Raw genomic sequence first — 19,291 nt, forward strand, 5'->3', positions numbered from 1 at the left:
AGTTCTGCCTTAATTCTGCGACAAAAACAGAAATTTCAAAAAATATTTTTTTATTTATATAAGTAACCTATCTCTCAATTGTCCCTGATTTGGAGCAATGTCCCTCTTTCCCCCTCATTTTGGTCTGATTTCCCAGTGCTAAACCTTTCATCCAAATTCTAAATGGCTGCATTTGTTAATTTTAAAAAGAGCCAATATAAAGAAATAGTTGTGGTAAAAAAATACCCTGTGGATTTAATTAACCTTTTTTTGGTTAATTATCCTTTCACGGGGTGTGGCAGCCAGGGGGCGTGTCATATGCCTTCACACATTTGCTAGTAGTTGCACCTCATTGCCATCTCAAAATGTTGGGACATATGCAAGTATCCAACAAAGCAAAGTGCATAAGAAAACAGTAGCAACATCTCATAACAGGTTAAATATCATACAAGAAAACACATGTCAGACATAGAAAATGTACACAAAATACAAAGTGCAAGAGTGCCAAATGGCTGTCAAATAACGTATGCCAGTAAGGGATATGTTTTTGAACGTGGAAAGGACCAGCCAATGGAAAGAACAAACCTAACTGTGAGGAGGATAACCTAAGAAACCGCTATATGGTCTTTTTTCTTAATAGGCGAAAGAGAAACTACAAAAAAAGTGAAAGGACAGAAAACTGGGGATTTCCTCTGTTGAATACAGTGTGACTATGTCCTTCTTCAAAGCTGCTGTTTCATGTCTGTTCATATGATTTGGTAGAGTAATTCTGCCCCCTTGTGATTAGGAATAGGAAATGCATGAAAACCAAAATTAACCACTTAAGCCCCGGACCATATTGCTACCTAAAGATCCAAGGGATTTTTACAGTTCGGGACTGCGTCGCTTTAACAGACAATTGCGCGGTCGTGCGACGTGGCTCCCAAACAAAATTGGCGTCCGTTTTTGCCCACAAATGGAGCTTTCTTTTGGTGGTATTTGATCACCTCTGCGGTTTTTATTTTTTGCGCTATAAACAAAAATAGAGCGACAATTTTGAAAAAAATTCAATATTTTTTACTTTTTGCTGTAATAAATATCCCCCAAAAACATATATACATTTTTTTTCCTCAGTTTAGGCCGATACGTATTCTTCTACCTATTTTTGGTAAAAAAAATCGCAATAATCGTTTATCGGTTGGTTTGCGCAAAATTTATAGCGTTTACAAAATAGGGGATAGTTTTTTTGCATTTTTTTTTTTTTTTTACTACTAATGGCGGCGATCAGCGATTTTTTTCGTGACGGCGACATTATGGCGGACACTTCGGACAATTTTGATACATTTTTGGGACCATTGTAATTTTCACAGCAAAAAATGCATTTAAATTGCATTCTTTATTGTGAAAATGACAGTTGCAGTTTGGGAGTTAAACACAGGGGGCGCTGTAACATTTAGGGATCACTGTGTGTGTGTTTACTAGTGTAGGGGGGTGTGACTGTAGGACTGACACCATCGATCGAGTCTTCCCTATAAAAGTGATCACTCGATCGATGCGCCGCCACAGTGAAGCACGGGGAAGCCGTGTTTACACACGGCTCTCCCCGTTCTTCAGCTCCGGAGCGGCTAAAAACAAATAGCCGCGCCGTCGTCCCGGATCGCTCCCCGAGCGGACCCGACCTCCGCATGTACCGGGGGGGGGGGGGTCCCGATCGGACCCCCCACCCACGTCTAGCAGAGGACGTACAGGTACGTACATGTGCCTGTCCGTGACATTCTGCTGACGTATATGTACATGAGGAGGTCGGGAAGTGGTTAAAGAAGTATTGGAATCCAAAAAAACGAAGATCCGTACTCACCTTCATGCTTCAGCATCAATGTGGTGCTGCAGCTGTCCCCTGCCGACTCTAAAGCCTCGTACACATGCCTATTTTCCTGTCGGGAAAACTGCCATGACAGCTTTTGGCCAGGAAAACTGGCCATGTGTATGCTCCATGGCAGTTTACCCGACAGGAAAACCACCGGGAATCACGGCGGGAAAAATTAGAACATGTTTCCCTTTTTCCTGCCGGGATTCCCAGCGATTTTTAACCCGACAGTTTTCCTATGGGAAAAGCCTGCAGGGGAGCATACACAAGCCCGGGATTTCCGACCAAAACTCTCATGGCAGTTTTCCTGTTGGGAAACCCGGCCGCGTGTAGGGGAAAAGACTGACCGAGCAGGTTCTCGGCTTTCCCGGCAGTAAAAAGTACGGGAAACCCGTACGTATGTACAAGGCTTAAGACTGAGAACTGAGCGATCACTTGACCACTGATTGCTCAGTTCTCAGTCAGCTCTGAGCAGAGAGTGGTGACTGTCAATCACTGCTCTCTGCGCTGCCCTTTCAGCGCTCACTGGAGCGCGATAGGCTGGGGAGAGGACAGAAGCGGCTGGCTCAGGCTCTCTCAGTGGTGTGCTAAGAGGCTGAGTCAGCTGCCAATCAAGCATCTGGGTGGATCCCGACAATATGACCGGGAACCTTCCAGAACCTGGAGTGGCTCTGTGAAGTCAGCTGACAGCAGACTTTAGACTGCTGTTGGCTGCTTCTGGTTCACAGGTGTGCAAAACCAAGTCTGTGCCCCAGAAGAGAAGTATGGTCAAAAAAGCTTTGGCCATACCTCTATTTTTGTTTATAGCGCAAAAAAAATAAAAACCGCAGAGGTGATCAAATACCACCAAAAGAAAGCTCTATTTGTGGGAAAAAAAGGACCCCAATTTTGTTTGGGAGCCACGTCGCACGTCCGCGCAATTGTCAGTTAAAGCGACGCAATGCCGAATCGCAAAAACTGGCCAGGTCCTTTACCTGCCTAAAGGTCCGGGTCTTAAGTGGTTAAAGGATAGGTCCAACCATAGCTTGTTTGGCTGGGCTTCTCCTATAGGTCACAGGAGTGCAATTGGTTTTGCACTCCTGTGACCTGTTTTCAGCAGAGAGCTGTCAGAAGTCCGCTCTCTGCTGACAATAAAGTTACCTACCGTATTTATCGCGGTATAACGCGCTCCCGCGTATACCGCGCACCCCTAAAGTGGCCCCCAATCCTGTGGAAAAAAAGTTTTTTTGTTTTTTTGTACTTACAGTTTTGGTGTCTTGCGCGGGGTCCATCGGCGGCCTCGTCGGGTCCGGCGTCCTTCTGCGGCTTCGGGTGTCTTCGGCGGGTCGGGTGTCCTCTTCGGCGGGTCGGGTGTCCTCTTCGGCGGGTCGGGTGTCCTCTTCGGCGGGTCCGGCGTCCTTCTGCGGCGTCCTCCCCGCTCGTTTCCCGCCACGAGTTTGAATACTGCGCCGGCATATACCGAGCGCAGTACACTCGTGAATCTTCGGGCAGGCTCGGCAACTGTCGCGCTGACATCCTGTACGCTCAGGACGTCAGTGCGAGAGGCGCCGAGGGAAAGCGGGTATCGGCAGGCTCGGCAACTGTCGCGCTGACATCCTGTACGCTCAGGACGTCAGTGCGAGAGGCGCCGAGACTGCCCGAAGATTCACGAGTGTACTGCTGCTACAGAAACTCCTGGGCCTACTCTCAGTTGCCAGGCCTCGGACCAGCTGGCCCCGACGCTACGAAACAGCTCACACATTCCTGAGGCCAGGAGGGCCCTCAGATCAGGATCAGAAGACGAACCCCGCCAAAACGGCATCTGTCCCTTAAGTACCCCTCCCCAGAATGCCCCCTGAGCTACTTCTGGGAAAGAGATACCCAATGCATCCAGCCTGCTGCCTTTCCAACCTTGACTTGTGGTAACAGCGACACCCACCGTCAAGGGGAAAATTGTGCAACCCAGGTGAACTGAAACAGAACCAACAATTTCGTATAATTATTCTGAGCTAAACTACAGCTCAGGTAACTAGAATTTAACATATAGCGCATACTCAATGAGAGCAGGGTCATGGTCACCATAGGTCATCCTAGAGCTCCCAACTGTCTCTAACCTTCAGGGTCTGTCCCTGATTTGGAGCAATGTCCCTCTGTCCCGCTTTCCTCCTCATTTGTCCCTCTGATCTATAAAGTTGGATAAAAAATGCACTTTTTATATATCAAAAAGTGTTTTCCAGCACTAAACCTTTAATCTGATTTCTAAATTGCTGCATTTGTAAATTCCAAGAGCCAATATAAAGGAATAGTAGTGGTAAAAAAAAACACTTGTGGGTTAAACCAATCTTGTTTTTTTTGTACAATTCTCCTTTAAGGGGGCGTGACAAGGGGCTGTGTCCTTTGCCTGCATTATTTTGCTGATAGGTGTCCCTCATTCCTGTTTGAAAAAGTTGGGAGGTATGGTCATCCTACAATGGCTGAAAAGTGAGTCTGCAACTGCAAAGGGCAGCTGATGGATCAACACCAGCAAGGATAACTGATGCACCCCAATAGAGCAGGAAGGGTAATCTGCAGCATCATCCTATCAGCAGGGCGGGGGGGAGGGGCTGCCGGTTCTAGATTACCCTCTGTTAATATGAAGAGACTCCCGCTTTCTGTGCAGATACCCAGCTCCTCCGGATCTGCTGATAGGATGACATTTTTGGTGGGGCGACATAGCAGGAGGTGAGCTGCGACCACGGTTACTGTTTTCCTCCTGGATATCATCAGGCCACGGACCAGTACCGGTGTCCTGTCGCTACATTAGCAGCTCTTGTTAACCACTTCCATACCAGGCACTTACGCACCTTCCCGCCCAAGCCAATTTTCAGCTTTCAGCACTGTCGCACTTTGAATGGTAATTGCGCGGTCATGCTACACTGTACCCAAACAAAATTGGCGTCCTTTTTTCCCCACAAATAGAGCTTTCTTTTGGTGGTATTTGATCACCTCTGCGATTTTTTTTTTTGCGCAACAACTAAAAAAAGACTGAAAATTTTGAAAAAAAATTAAGTTTTTATTTTTTTCTGTTAATTTTTTTGTAAATAAGTAAGTTTTCTCTTTCAATTACGGGCACTGATGAGATGGCACTGATGGACATCGATGAGGTAGTACTGACGGGCACAGCTGAGGTGGCACTGATTGGTGGCGCTGGTATGCGGCACTGATGGGCACTCATAGGCGGCACTGATGGGCACACATAGGCGGCACTGATGGGCACACATAGGCGGCACTGATGGGCACACATAGGCGGCACTGATGGGCACACATAGGCGGCACAGATGGGCAGCACTTATGGGTGGCACTGATGGATACTTATGGGTGGCACAGATGGGCACTGATAGGTGGGCACTGGGCATGGATGGGCACTGTGGGTGGCACTGATGGACACTGTGGGGTGGCACTGATAGACACTGTGGGGCAGCACTGATTTTCCCATGTTGCCATGGGCATCTTTTTTTTTTTTAATGCTTTTTTTTTTTAAGGCTTTTTTATTTTTTTGCCCTTCCCTGGTGGTCCAGGGTGGGCTTCCCTGGTGGTCCAGTGTGGCGATCCGAGGGGGGGCTGCGCTGATAAACAATCAGCGCGAACCCCCCCTGTCAGGAGAGCCGCCGATCGGCTCTCCTATACTCGCGTCTGTCAGACGCGAGTGAGGAAGAGCCATAAACCGCTCTTCCTGTTTACATCGTGATCAGCCATGATTGGACACGGCTGATCACGTGGTAAAGAGTCTCCGCCGGAGGCTCTTTACCGAGATCGGAGATGCAGGGTGTCAGACTGACACCCCGCATCACCGATTGCCGCGCCCCCACGGGCGCGCACGGCATGAAATCCTGCAGGACGTCCATGGACGTCCAGTCAGGATTTCAAAACCACTTCCCGGACGTAAATCGGCCATAGGCCGGGCGGGAAGTGGTTAAAGTAGTTGTAAACCTGTAGATTTTTTTATTTTTTAGACCTGTAAGGCAAAAGGCATAATGAGCTAGTGTACATCGTATACTAGCTCATTATGAAATACTTACCTTAAAACGAGGCGTCGGCGGGTGATCTCGGTCCACTCTGAGGGAGCTGACATTTTCCCTCAGCGTGTCTTCCAGGTATCGCGGCTCTGGCGCTGAGTGGCTGGAGCCGCGATGTCGTCACTCCTGCGCGCAGGAGACTTTTATCCGGCAAAGTCGGGCAGAGTTTGCCGGACCTTTAGCCGGGCACTCAGAGCGCATGCAAAGGGAATATCTCCTAAAATGTACAGGTTTAGGAGATATTCTTTTTACTTACAGGTAAGCCTTATTATAGGCTTACCTGTAGGTAAAAGTGAAAAAGAAGACTTTACTACCGCTTTAAGACATGTGCCCTGTGGCCAGTCCGGGCATGCCTGTACATCAGTGTGAAGGCCAACATGGTCCCCGCACGGCCATACACTATATCAGTGATGGTGAACATCGGCACCCAAGATGTTTTGGAACTACATTCCCCATGATGCTCACCTACACTGCACAGTGCGTGAGCATCATGGAAAATGTAGTTCCAAAACATCTGGGGTACCAAGGTTCACCATCACTGCACTATAGTATTCCTGTATGACCGAGACCTAATTGTATGGTCAGCCATAGATTGGTTACACCTAGAGAAATTTATTGGAAAATAAATGAATAATTTATTGATTTGTATACAGCCACCATTATATGGATGTATACACAATAAACAGACTCCAGCACTGTCCTAACCGAGGAGAATGGAATCCAGAAAGTGAATGTATTTTTACACAGTCCCTCAGATATAAACAAAACAGACACATGAGCCACACTGGAGGATGACAGCATTCACGTCACGCATGCGCAGTGATAACATGGGCATTTATTACATACGCCGGTGGGTTTTCCCTCATAAGCGGAAGTGTTCTGTCATTCACATGAGCGGGCCGTGACTCGTTCTGTGTACGGTGAAGCAATTCTTGTGGGTGCAGTGTATGGTGCCCGTGTGTCGCTGTGAATAAAGTTTTCCGGTTTTGAATGTGACGCGTTGTTATGGCGGCGCCCAAGCCGTAGGTGAAGGGATACGGGCGGTACATTGCCCGGCGGGGGGAAAACGATGACTTCTCCCGGGGGTGGCGGGAAGACCGGGACGGTGGGGGATGTTGTCGGGAAAACTGTGGAGGAACTGATGGAGATCCTGCTGAGACAGGAGAAGATCCTCGGTAACCGGTAAGATGTGAGAAGCGCGGGAAGCACATATATACAGAGACCACCACCGTGTCCCCTCAGTGTTCCTCTCTGGACCTCTGTCCTGCGCATGCTCACTGCACCCTCCGTTTATTCTTATGTGTGAGTGGAGTCAGTCAAGGAGCCCATGAGTACTAGGGGGGTAGTCAGAGTCATGTATCCATGTAAAGTGGGTTAAATGAGTCCCAATAAGTCTACACCTGCCTACCCTGCATCCCTAAGGCTGCATTCACACATTCCTGTTCTGGTAACATATCCAGAAATACGAGCCGTTTAATCCCCCCCCCAACATGGCGAGGAGACGTATGAAAACGTGCTCTGCCACAGGTATTATACCCCTAGTGCTCAGGGGGCAGCACCGCCCGCCGATTCACTTGAATGGGGCTACACTGTTGTGCTTGAGGGGCAGTAAAACCCTGCAGCTCAAAAAACGCCCCATAAACACTCTCCCTCTTTTGCCGCTGAGACTGGGGGTATACACATGCTGCAATGCCATGGCAGGAATTGTACCACCTGGTGGTACTGCCCACCAAGAGCCACCCATTCAAGTTAACCACTTGCTTACTGGGCACATATACCCCCTTCCTGCCCAGGTGAACTTTCAATGACAATTGCGCGGTTGTGCGACGTGGCTCCCAAACAAAATTGGCGTCCTTTTTTCCCCACAAATAGAGCTTTATTTTGGTGGTATTTGATCACCTCTGCGTTTTTTATTTTTTGCGCTATAAACAAAAATAGAGCGACAAATTTGAAAAAAACAAACAAAATTTTTTACTTTTTGCTATAATAAATATCCAATAAATAACAATAATAATAGTCTGACACACTGCAACTCCGATCTAGGTAAAGAGTCTCTGACAGAGACTCTTTACCATGTGATCAGCTGTGTCCAATTACGTCTGATCACGATTGAAAACATGATAGCTGTTGATCTGCTTTTCCTCACTTGCGTCTGACAGACGCGAGTAGAGGAGAGCCGATCGGCTGCTCTCCTGACAGGTGGGTTCTGCGCTGATTGTTTATCAGTGCAGCCCCCCCCCCCCCCCCCTTGGATGCCCACCCTGGACCACCAGTGATGGCCCCCAGGTATGCCACGCTAGACCACCAGGGAGCTGCCAATCGGTGCCCAGGCAGCTGCTAATCAGTGCCAATGCAAAATGCCTGCCAGTGACATCAGTGATGCCTATAAGTGAAATATATCAGTGCCCAAAGGTAGTACCCATCAATGCCACCTTATCAGTACCCATCAGTGAAGGAGAAAACATACTTATTTACAACATTTTATAACAAAAACAAAGAAAAAACATTTTTTTTCAAAATTTTCTGTCTTTTTTTATTAGTTTAGCAAAAAAATAAAAACCGCAGAGGTGATTAAATACATAATTTGCCATTGAACACCAGAATTGGCAAGTTTGCCACTGGTGCCCCATGCTTTTCACAGATGAGAGCAGGTTCACCCTGAGCATATGTGACAGACGTGAAAGGGCCTGGAGAAGCCGAGAACTTTATGCTGCTTGTAACATCGTTCAGCATGACCGGTTTGGTGGTGGGTCAGTGATGGTCTGGGGAGGCATATCCATGGAGCGACGCACAGACCTCTACAGGTTACACAATGGCACCCTGACTGCCATTAGGTATCCGGATTAAATCCTTGGACCCATTGTCAGACCCCACGCTGGTGCAGTGGGTCCCAGGTTCCTCCTGATGCACAACAATGCCCGGCCTCATGTGGCGAGAGCATGCAGCCAGTGCCGGAAGGATGAAGGAAATAATACCATTGAATGGCCCCCACGCTCGCTTGGCCCAAATCCAATAGAACGCCTCTGGGACAATATGTTTCGGTCCATCTGACACCGCCAGGTTGCACCTCAGTTTGTTCAGGAGCTCAGTGATGCTCTGGTCCAGATCTGGGAGGAAATAACCCAGGACACCATCCGTCACCTCATTAGGAGCATGCCCTGATGTTGTCAGGCATGCATACAAACTACTGAGTACCATTTTGAGTTTCTGCAATAAAATTTGCAGATTTTTGGGGTGTTTTCGAATTCAGCCCTCTTTAGGTTGATCGTTTTCATTTCCATCAGATGATGTGCCATCCTCTCATTCCTAATACATTACCCAGTCCATATCAGTATAGATATCCAGCATGAGATTTTTCCCCATTGTGAATTGATGTGTTCTAAAAGCGTACATTTTTTTTTGAGCAGTGTATATATATATATATATATATATATATATATAGCGGGTATAGAAAATAATCATGCCCCCCCTTTAAAATCAGACAGACACGGTTTTTGTTTTATCCAGCTGCATTTTACTAGTACAACTTATTTATTTATTAAAATTCTTAAAAGTACAAAATGGTACAAAACAAAGTCAGTTACCCATAGGTAGGGGTGCAACGGATCACAGTTGATCCGTGATCCGAACGGGTCACCCCCTTCGGATCGGAACACACTGTGATCCGTGGATTGCCACGGCTCCGGAGCTAGGCCGAAGCCGCGGCCTTTCCTAATGTTACGGCGGCGGCTCTGGAACTAGGCCGCAGCCTTTACTAATGTTATGGCCGCGGCTTCGGCCTACCTCCGGAGCCGCGACCATAACGCTAGGAAAGGCCGCGGCTTTGGCCTAGCTCCGGAGCCGCCGCCGTAACATTAGGAAAGACCGCGGCTTCGGCCTAGCTCCGGAGCCGCGGCCATCTTGGTACACCCGGCAGCGGCCCTCCTCTGTTTACACCCACAGAGGAGGAGCCCGCACTCGTGGGACACATGCCGCTCGTCTGTCGGTACTAGCTGGGGGGGGTCACTGTCCTGAGAAGGGGGGGGGGGGGTCACTGTCCTGAGAAGGGGGGGGGGTCACTGTCCTGAGAAGGGGGGGGGGTCACTGTCCTGAGAAGGGGGGGGGGGTCACTGTCCTGAGAAGGGGGGGGCACTGTCCTGAGAAGGGGGGGTCACTGTACTGAGAGGAGGGGGGGGTCTCTGTACTAAGAGAAGGGGGGGGTGTCTGCACCGAGGGGGTACTATAGTTGGTGGGGGGGGGGGATGTTGATATTACAGTGGGGGAGATTTTTTTTTTTTCCCCGATCCGAAAAATGATCCGATCCGTGACTCCTGATCCGAGGAACGATCCGAACCGTGAGTTTTTTGATCCGTTGCACCCCTACCCATAGGCCTCGATGCGCCGGTTCACACAGGGGCAACACAACTCTGGGCGCGACTTTGTGAGGCGACTTCAGCGCGACTTACAAGGCGACTTCAAGTCGCCTCCAGGATAGGCGACTTTGCCAGTGGCCAATCAAACAGTAATCAGCTCTGTGGATGGGAGGGGTTTGCCTGAGAAAAATAGTTTCTCTTCCTGTAAAGTTGCTTCAGTTAAGACAGGGGATCCGACTTAGAGGCGACTTCCATTGAAATCAATGGGTACAAGTCGCCTTGAAGTAGTACAAGAACCTTTCCTGTAGTCGGAGCGACTTCAGTAATGTGCATTAAGACGGCTCTCATTGACTAACATGTCGCGCGACTCGGGGGAACACAAGTCGCCCCCCAGGTCGTGGTAGTGTGAACCGGTTTTTGGAGTGAAATATAACCCCAACATGTGATTAAAAAAAAGAATCCCTGAGTTGGAGAAAGGATCACCCCCGAATGTCAGTATTTTGTTGAACCGCCTTTTACTTTTAATTGTAGCCTCTATTCTGTTGGGATATGTCTCTACTAACTTTGCACATCTAGACTTTGCAATATTTGCCCACTACATATTTGCAGAACTGCTCAAGTTCAGTTTAAGTGGTTGTAAACCCACATTTTTGACTTTTGCCTACAGGTAAGCCTATAATAAGGCTTACCTGTAGGTATAAAGAATATCTCCTAAACCTGTACGGTTTAGGAGATATTCCCCCTCGCAATGCGCCGCTGATTGCAGCGGCGCATGTGCAGGGGGGATCTTCGGCTGAAATCCTCGGCCGGAATGAAATCTCCCGCGCGTATGAGCGGGAGTGACGTCATCGCCGCTACAGCCAATCACAGCGCTGGAGCGGCGATACCCGGAAGACACGCTCGGCTCGGCGTGGACCAGGTAAGTTCCCTACACCTCGTTCCGAGGTAAGTATTTCAGAATAAGCTAATATGCGGTGCATACTAGCTCATTATTGCTTTTGCCTTGCAGGTGTAAAAAAATAAATGTATATGCGGGTTTACAACCGCTTTAGATTTGGTGACTGCTTGTGGACTGCAGGCTCAGACTAGGCCATGCAAGGACTTTCACCATTTTCTCCTTCAACTGCTGTGTGGTCATTTTGCTTTGTGCTTTGGGTCATTGTCACGTTGGAAGGTAAACCTACTTCCCATTGACAACTTTCTGGCAGAAGGCAGCAGATTTTTCTCACGAATTTGAATGTATTTTGCCCCATCCATCTTCCTTCTATCCTGACAAGTGCTCTAGTCCTTGCTGCAGAGAAACCACCTCCAATCTTTACTGAAGGAATGGTGTTCTTTGGATGGTGAGCTGTATTGGTTTTCAGCCAGACCTATCGTTTGGTGTTGAGGCCAAATAATTACATTTTAGTCTCATCTGACCATAACACCTTTTTCCCATATGGCCTCAGAATTTTCAAGGTGCATTTAAAGTGGTCAGATGAAACTAAGATTGCATTATTTGAAGAACACAATTTCTATTGTTAAAAATCTCTGAAGCTGGGTTCACACGAGTGCAAATTGGATGCAGGTAACCAATTCGCACAGCAGGAGATTGTGCTCGGCTCTCTATGGAGCACGTTCACACATTTCGGCAGCGACTCCGGTGCGAATTGCACAGATGTCCTGTGTGTCTTTTGGTCCGTTTCAGGCCTGAATGCAGCCCAAAATATTGCGGAAATCGGGAATGGAGATGCACCGGACTCCTGCTGGGAGACGCACCGGACTGAGCCACTGCCGTGGGAACCCAGCCTAAGTGCCGATTCACACAGGGGCAACACGACTTCCAGCGCAACTTTGCGAGGCGACTTCAGCGCGACTTGGAGCGACTTACACCACGACTTCAAGTCGCTCTGTGGGAGGGAGGGGTTTGCCTGAGAAAACAATTTTTTCTTCCTGTAAAGTTGCTTCAGTTAAGACAGAGATCCGACTTTGGAGGCAACTTCCATTGAAATCTATGGGTACAAGTTGCCTAGAAGTCACCTTGAAGTAGTACAGGAACCTTTTCTGAAGTTGGAGCGACTTCAGTAGTGTACATTAAGACGGCTCTATTCACCTCAATTGAATTTCTCATGTCGCACGACTTGGGGCGACACAAGTCGGATCCCAAGTCGCGGTAGTGTGAACCGGCACTTAGAGAAAAACACAAAAAGTCTGCTTTAGAAAACAATGTAAAAGGTAACTGTTTAGTAAAAGTAGATTTGCAAAAGTGGGAAACTGAACAGATCTTTGAAAACTATAACAAATATGGTATGAAAACTGCTAGAAACCTTAATTGCAGCAGATTTTGTTGTAAATTATTTTATCTTCCTTTCTGCAGGAATTTTATTGCCCGGTTGCCGGACCGAGGAAAGAAAATTCTGGATTACACAGAAAAAGTGAGAGCTGCCATTGAAGAGCACAAAAGAACACAAAAGACATTGGACTTGCTTTCAAAAATCAAATTGGAATTTGAAGAAAAGCAGAATGAAATCAAAGGGAAAGCCCAAATATCCTGGCCGATGGATAAAAAGACATTGGCATTGCCAGCTGAGACTCTGCAAAATACCAGCTCAAACAGTCCTGCTAATGTATCTGAAAGAAAGAACAAACCTAATACAGGTACATTTGCTACCCCATCTGAAGCAGAATGTAAAACCAATGAAAATACAGAAAATTCTTCACTGCCAGTGGAAAATTTATCCAAGACAGAGAATCCGTCTTATAAAGACACAAGTAGCCCTTCATTATCAAAGTATTCATTACATGAAGAAGACCGATCTGATGCGGATACAACCGTTTCCCCTTTTACAGCGGATGCTTTGTCTGAAATGAGCCGTAAAACTATTGTAGATGCGGGTAGCCTCCCAGTACATGAGGATAGGAATCAAAAGACTGCTAAAAATGATGCTGGTGCAACTGATGATTTGGCAGATAGCTTGAAGATGATCAGCATCAATGGTAGTGCTGAGAGGGGAAGTGATGATTCATCAAACCAACCAAAAAACCCTTCAAACCCTTATACAACGCAGTCACATTTCCTGGATGTTATAGAGAAGAGAGCGAAGAGCCCAGTTTATCGAAAGGAAAAGTTCCAAACAAACAGGTATATGAAATGCTGCTATATAATTGGAGACATATACTGTAATTATGCAGGATATGCATATGATGTGTCTAAAGAGTTGCAAGTTCTAAAAAAAAAAAAAGTGGCAAGAACAGCATACTAAAATCTTTCCATATTATAGTAGATTCCAACAAATATATGTAGTGTTGTGTGTGTGTGTTTTTTTTTTTTTTGCCACTTTTGTGGAAAAAAATATATTGTATTTATTTTTACCCACAAGAGTGGCAAAAAAACCTGCAACCAGGGGCATACTGACAACCCATAGGACCCCTGGGTAATAGGAGATCATGGGACCCCCTTGTCCCTGTCCACACTCCAAGCCACACAAAACTGCGCTGCGCCCACATCACATACGTTCGTCCTTACGCCCTTTAGCTGCAGAGGCAGCAGCTGAGGATGTACAAATTTGCAGAGCAGCTCTATTCACTTGAATGGGTTTATGCTTGGCATGCACTATACCTGCCAAGCGTGACAGGGTGTATAATTTCTTGCTACGGCAGCAACATGTGTACACCCCTGCCCACTACAGTTAAAGGGCGTGTGATTGGGCGTGAGTAAAAACAGGGCTCACCTATGAGGTTTTACCGCCCCCAAACTTTGATTGTAAACAAGCCCTTACTGTCCGGAGCCCTCTATTACAGTTGCTGTTTATGGGAAAACTGGGATAAGAGGGGTTCCCCCCCCCCCCCCCCAGCTTTCAGCACAAGTCCTCTACTAATATATAATACCCACACACTCTTCTCAAGGCCTTCTGTACGCAGTTGGTGTACAATACACCATCAGAAATGTAATTTTCCTGCTTGTGTAATTTTCCCAGAAGTCTACACTAAGATACAAGACATTTTAGGCATCATTTGCAGCATAAATTCAGTTTTGATGAGATACCCCAAAAAGCTAATCCAAAGGGATGCTGACACTGTAACTTTTCTAATTGGTACAAAGCAAGTGCATTGGGTGATTTAAAATGAATCTAAAGGAAAGAATTAAAAAAATAACACACAATTTTACCTTACCTTTTCTGTTTTAATGTTTTTTTTTTTTTTTTTTTTGCATAGTGCAGCCCTGATCCTCTTCTTTTTTAGGCTCCCCCCCCCCCCCTCTGCTAGGTACCCCCAATGGCAAGCATCTTACGTTCTCCTGTGATTGACAGCAGCAGGAGCTGCTGTGTGAGGTGAGCCAATGAGGAGAAAGAGACCCTGTAGACCAGTGGTCTCAAAGTACCGGCCCGCGGGCCATTTGCGGCCCGCGGACCAGTTATAAATGGCCCTCAGGCAGGGTGGAAGTGAGGGGAGCAAAAAAAAAAAAAAAAAAAATTTTTTTTTTTTTTTTTTTTTTGAGCTGGAGCCATCTGGTGGTGAGCCGTTGGTATTACAAGTTATTACCACCAGATGTGAGCTGGCGCCATCTGGTGGTGGCCGTTGGTATTACAAGTTAAGCATTACAAGTTAAACAGCAATTCTAATGTCATTTTACACTATTTTCACTGCCATATTCTTCCCTCTAAAGAAAACCCCCAAACATTATATATATTTTTTATCCTAACACCCTAGAGAATAAAATAGCGATCGTTGCAATACTTACTGCTACGCCGTATTTGCGCAGCGGTCTTACAAGCGCACTTTTTTAGGAAAAAAATTACACTTTTTTTAATTAAAAAATAAGACAACAGTAAAGTTATCCCCATTTTTTTTAATATTATGAAAGATAATGTTACGCCGAGTAAATTCATACCCAACATGTCACGCTTCAAAATTGTGTCCGCTTGTGGAATGCCGACAAACTTTTTTACCCTTTTAAAATCTTCATAGGCGACGTTTAAAAAAATCTACAGGTTGCATGTTTTAAGTTACAGAGGAGCTAGAATTATTGCTCTCTCTACCAATCGCGGCGATACCTCACATGTGTGGTTTGAACACCGTTTACATATGCGGGCGCTGCTCACGTATGTGTTCGCTTCTGCGAGCAAGCTCGTCGGGACGGGGTGCGTTTTCTGGCTCCTAACTATTTTAGCTGGCTCCTAGATTCCAAGCAAATCTGTCAAACCCTGACTTACACCAGTGCTGGTGGTAATAATGCGCTCGCTGACACCAGTGCTGGGGGTTAATAATGTGTTCGCTGACACCAGTACTGTTGTTTTTGAAGTTTGAAAGTTTGCATGCGGCCCCCCATGGCATATGAAAACTTGTCTTGTGGCCCTCAGGTAATTTGAGTTTGAGACCCCTGCTGTAGACTGTAGAGCCATCTCTGAATTTACTCACTGAGCAGCGGCTTGGCTTTGGTGCCCCCATAACATGCAGCATGCTGTGGGGGCAGGAGGGAGGGGCCAGGTGCTTCAGCCAGGGACCCGAGAAGAGGAGGATCTGGGCTGCTCTGTGCAAAACCACTACACAGAGCAGGTAAGTATAACATGTTTGTTATTTTTAAATGGGGAAAAAAATTACTTTAGTATCAATTTAAAATGAAACTGTGTTAAGGTTGAACCTCCTATTGTGTTAATGTAACTAGGATATAAAGAAATTAGCATTTTCTCCTACCACCTTCCAGGACGGCACCCGAGAGATGATGGCTCCTCCTGCAGGAAACACAATCACATGACAGTTTAAAAGGCCCCGCCCTTCCCCTTGCTCCTCAGTATTGATTGTGTTTCTCCAACACAGCGACACGTTTGTTTTGTTAATGGAAACCTAGAGACCGGGGAGGGTCGAAGGTACCCCTCTGAGACAGGTCTAAGGGAGGCCGGGGAGGGCTGAACTTACCTGTAGACTTCGGTCCAAACTCACAGGTCGCCCTATGTAAGCACCAGTGCTCTGAGCTGCGGGGAGGTGAGCCATCACTGTGTGCTATCGAATCCACCATCATTCGAATCGCCGTTTCCTGGGTCTCCAGACGCAAAAACGCCGCGCTCCAGGCCTCGTTCTGAGACAGGAACTGCATCACAGGAAGTGGGCGGTTCCAGACGGCGTAACCCGGAAGTTCCCAGCGGAACGTGGAGACGGCGTGGGCGTGGGCGGTGGACGGGTCGGCTTGCGGTGACCAGTACAGGAGTACCGACAGCCAGGACCGAGTCACCCTCCTCATGGAAGAGGACGGAAAGACCGACACGACCGCTGGCAGATCCAGGTCGGGGGGCGGTAAGTACCAATCCCCCTGGAAAGGGAGGAGGGAAGCGGTGAGAGTTCCCAAACTTTTAGGGAACGACCGGAGCAGGATCTGGTCCCTTCTCGTCCACTTCCTCCCCTCCCCAGTACAGCCAGCAGTCTTGGGAAAAGACAATTTAAATGTACATTTTATGTCTTTCAGAAACCCCCAGCGGACCCCAGGAGGCCTCAGTTCAGTCTCCTTCCGCTACAGGGCATAGTTCCTCTAAAAAGTGTGGGAATTGTAGAGAGAAGCTCCCCAAATCCTACACAAGACCTTTCTGCTATAAATGTATTAATATGCTGGCAGGAAAGGAGGCTGCTGCCATGATGAAGAGTTTTCTCTCATCCATGCAAACAGAAATGTTAGCAACAGTTAAGGCCTTCCGGGAGGCAGCCGGGCAGTCGTCACAGACCGAAACGGAGGAACTTACCCCTAAGGAAGGCACTTCCTCTCAGGAGACCCCCTTTTCTAGGGGCCCAAGTGTTTTCTTTACACCTTCACAAATTCCCCCTCTGGGGGAAGCAGACGGTGAAGAAAGTGAGGTAGTCAGTCTACCTAGGTCTAGGCACAGCTCAGGAGAGGTAGATGGAGACTCCATTAGTCAGTCTCAGGAAGACACACGTCCAAGAAAACACCTCTTTGCTGTAGAAGATCTAGAGAGTCTCCTCCAGGCAATCTACGCCACAGAGGAAATTCCTGAGACCCCTAAACCTACCTCAGCACAAGATAAAGTTTATAGGGGCCTGAGCGACTCTCAATCTAAAGTATTCCCCCTGCACAAATCCCTCAAGGAGTTAGTCCTTCAGGAGTGGAGAGACCCTGAAAGGAGAATAATCAAACAAAAAACCTGGAAAAGAAGATTCCCCTTCTCCCAGGAAGATGAGGAAGTCTTCTTTAAGCTTCCTAGACTTGATGCGGCTTTGTCGCAAGTCACTAAATTATCTGATCTCTCCTTTGAGGATGCGGGTAACATCAAGGATGTGATGGACCGTAGAGCAGAATCTCTCCTTAGAAAAGCCTGGGAGGCCAATGCGGCAGCACTAAGCCCAGCCTTAGCAGCAGCATGTGTAGCTAGGAATACAGATGTTTGGGTAGAGACACTCACCGACCACCTCGCCCAGAATTCGGAGGCTGAGGAGGTAGTTGAGTCACTTACAGTGGGAAGGAAGGCGATTGCTTACCTGGCAGATGCAGCTACGGAATCTGCAAGGGCAGCAGCCAAGACAGCAGCCCTCATTAACTCTACTAGGAGGGCAGTTTGGATCAAGGCTTGGGAGGGAGATGCTACATCCAAGGGAAAACTCTGTGGCATCCCCTTCCAAGGTTCCCTGTTGTTTGGTAAAGACCTGGATGATGTCCTTGCTAGGTCATCAGAAAAAGGTAAAAAATTCCCAGAAACCCAAAACCCAAAAAAGAAGGTTTCAAGAAAACTTTTCGAGGCCCCCAGGGGCAGGGTAGACAGAAAGCCAAAAAGGAACCTTTTAGGCGTTGGAACTTTGGCAAAGGGAACAGGAAGAACAACCTCCTTTTTCCCTCCTCCAAAACCCAGCGACAAACCGTCCAAGTGACGCCGAAGTCAGAGTGGGGGGTCGACTGTCTCAATTCCTCCCTATATGGGAGAGAATTTCGAACAGTCATTACATCCGCCAAATAATTCAAAAAGGCTATCGCCTAGAATTTCTGGCTACACCCCCCACCATGATCACCATTACTCACCTTCCCAGGGATACCCTGAAAAGGTCTGCCCTCTTGGAGGGCATACAGGAGTTAGCCAAACAACTAGTGGTAGTACCAGTACCAAAAGCTCAGCAGTACCAGGGATTTTATTCCCATATTTTCGTAGTGCGAAAACCCTCCGGAAAATACCGTCTAATAGTAAACTTGAGAAACCTGAACAAGTTTCTGGAATACAAAAAGTTTACCATGGAAAGTATTTATTCGGTAAGAAAGAACCTCATGAAGGAAGCCTTCTTGGTGACCCTAGATCTCAAAGATGCCTATCTTCACGTGCCAATCCACGTGGATCACCAGGTATATCTGAGGTTTGCGGTCATAGTGGAAGGAGAAACCTTCCACTGGCAGTTCAGAGCACTACCATTCGGGCTAACCTCCAGCCCAAGGATTTTTACAAAAATCCTAGCAGAAGCGGTGGCATACCTGCACCTTCAGGGCATATCCCTTATACCCTATTTAGACGACTTGCTGATTTCAGGAAAATCAGCCGCACAAGTCACGCTGGATGCCAACAAAGCAATGGCACTCCTGGAGAGCCTAGGGTGGATAATCAACAAAGAAAAATCCTCCCTCAAACCAGAACAGGTCAAGACCTTCCTGGGATACGTAGTAGACACCAGGCAGCAGAGACTTTTCTTACCAGAAGAAAAAGTTTTAAAACTAGCCTCAGCAGTTGGGAACCTTATCAAAAACCCCAGACTCTCCAGAAGGAATGTTCTGAGAGTCCTAGGCCTGATGTCAGCAAGCATCCCAGCGGTAGTTTGGGCTCAGCTTCATGCAAGGACATTACACTTCTTCTTCCTGTCCTCATGGGACAAAAAGAAAGAGTCCTTATATCAGGAAATACTACTCACCCCCCAGGTTCTGACCTCCCTGGAGTGGTGGACATCTCCCCAAAACCTGAGGGAAGGGCGACCATGGGCTCAGTGGAACCCAGTGAAGGTTACCACGGATGCCAGTTCCTGGGGGTGGGGCGCCCACCTGGAGGGGAAAAAAGCTCAGGGGCAATGGGACAGCTCACTAGCTCGCAGGTCATCCAACTACAGAGAACTCAGAGCAGTGGGGG

At 47.5% G+C, this 19,291-nt stretch overlaps 1 protein-coding gene across 1 annotated transcript in view; it reads left to right on the forward strand.

The window, feature by feature from the left end:
- Positions 1-19,291, forward strand: part of GCOM1 (GCOM1, MYZAP-POLR2M combined locus) — a 220,859-nt gene that overhangs the window by 181,429 nt on the left and 20,139 nt on the right. Inside the window, exon 14 of the mRNA XM_040342756.1 lies at positions 12,568-13,332. Within this exon, the coding sequence (XP_040198690.1) occupies positions 12,568-13,332 (765 nt within the window). The remainder of the gene's footprint in view (positions 1-12,567; positions 13,333-19,291) is intronic.

Source organism: Rana temporaria, chromosome 3 (genome assembly GCF_905171775.1).
Source record: "Rana temporaria chromosome 3, aRanTem1.1, whole genome shotgun sequence".
Taxonomy (NCBI): Eukaryota; Metazoa; Chordata; class Amphibia; order Anura; family Ranidae; genus Rana; species Rana temporaria.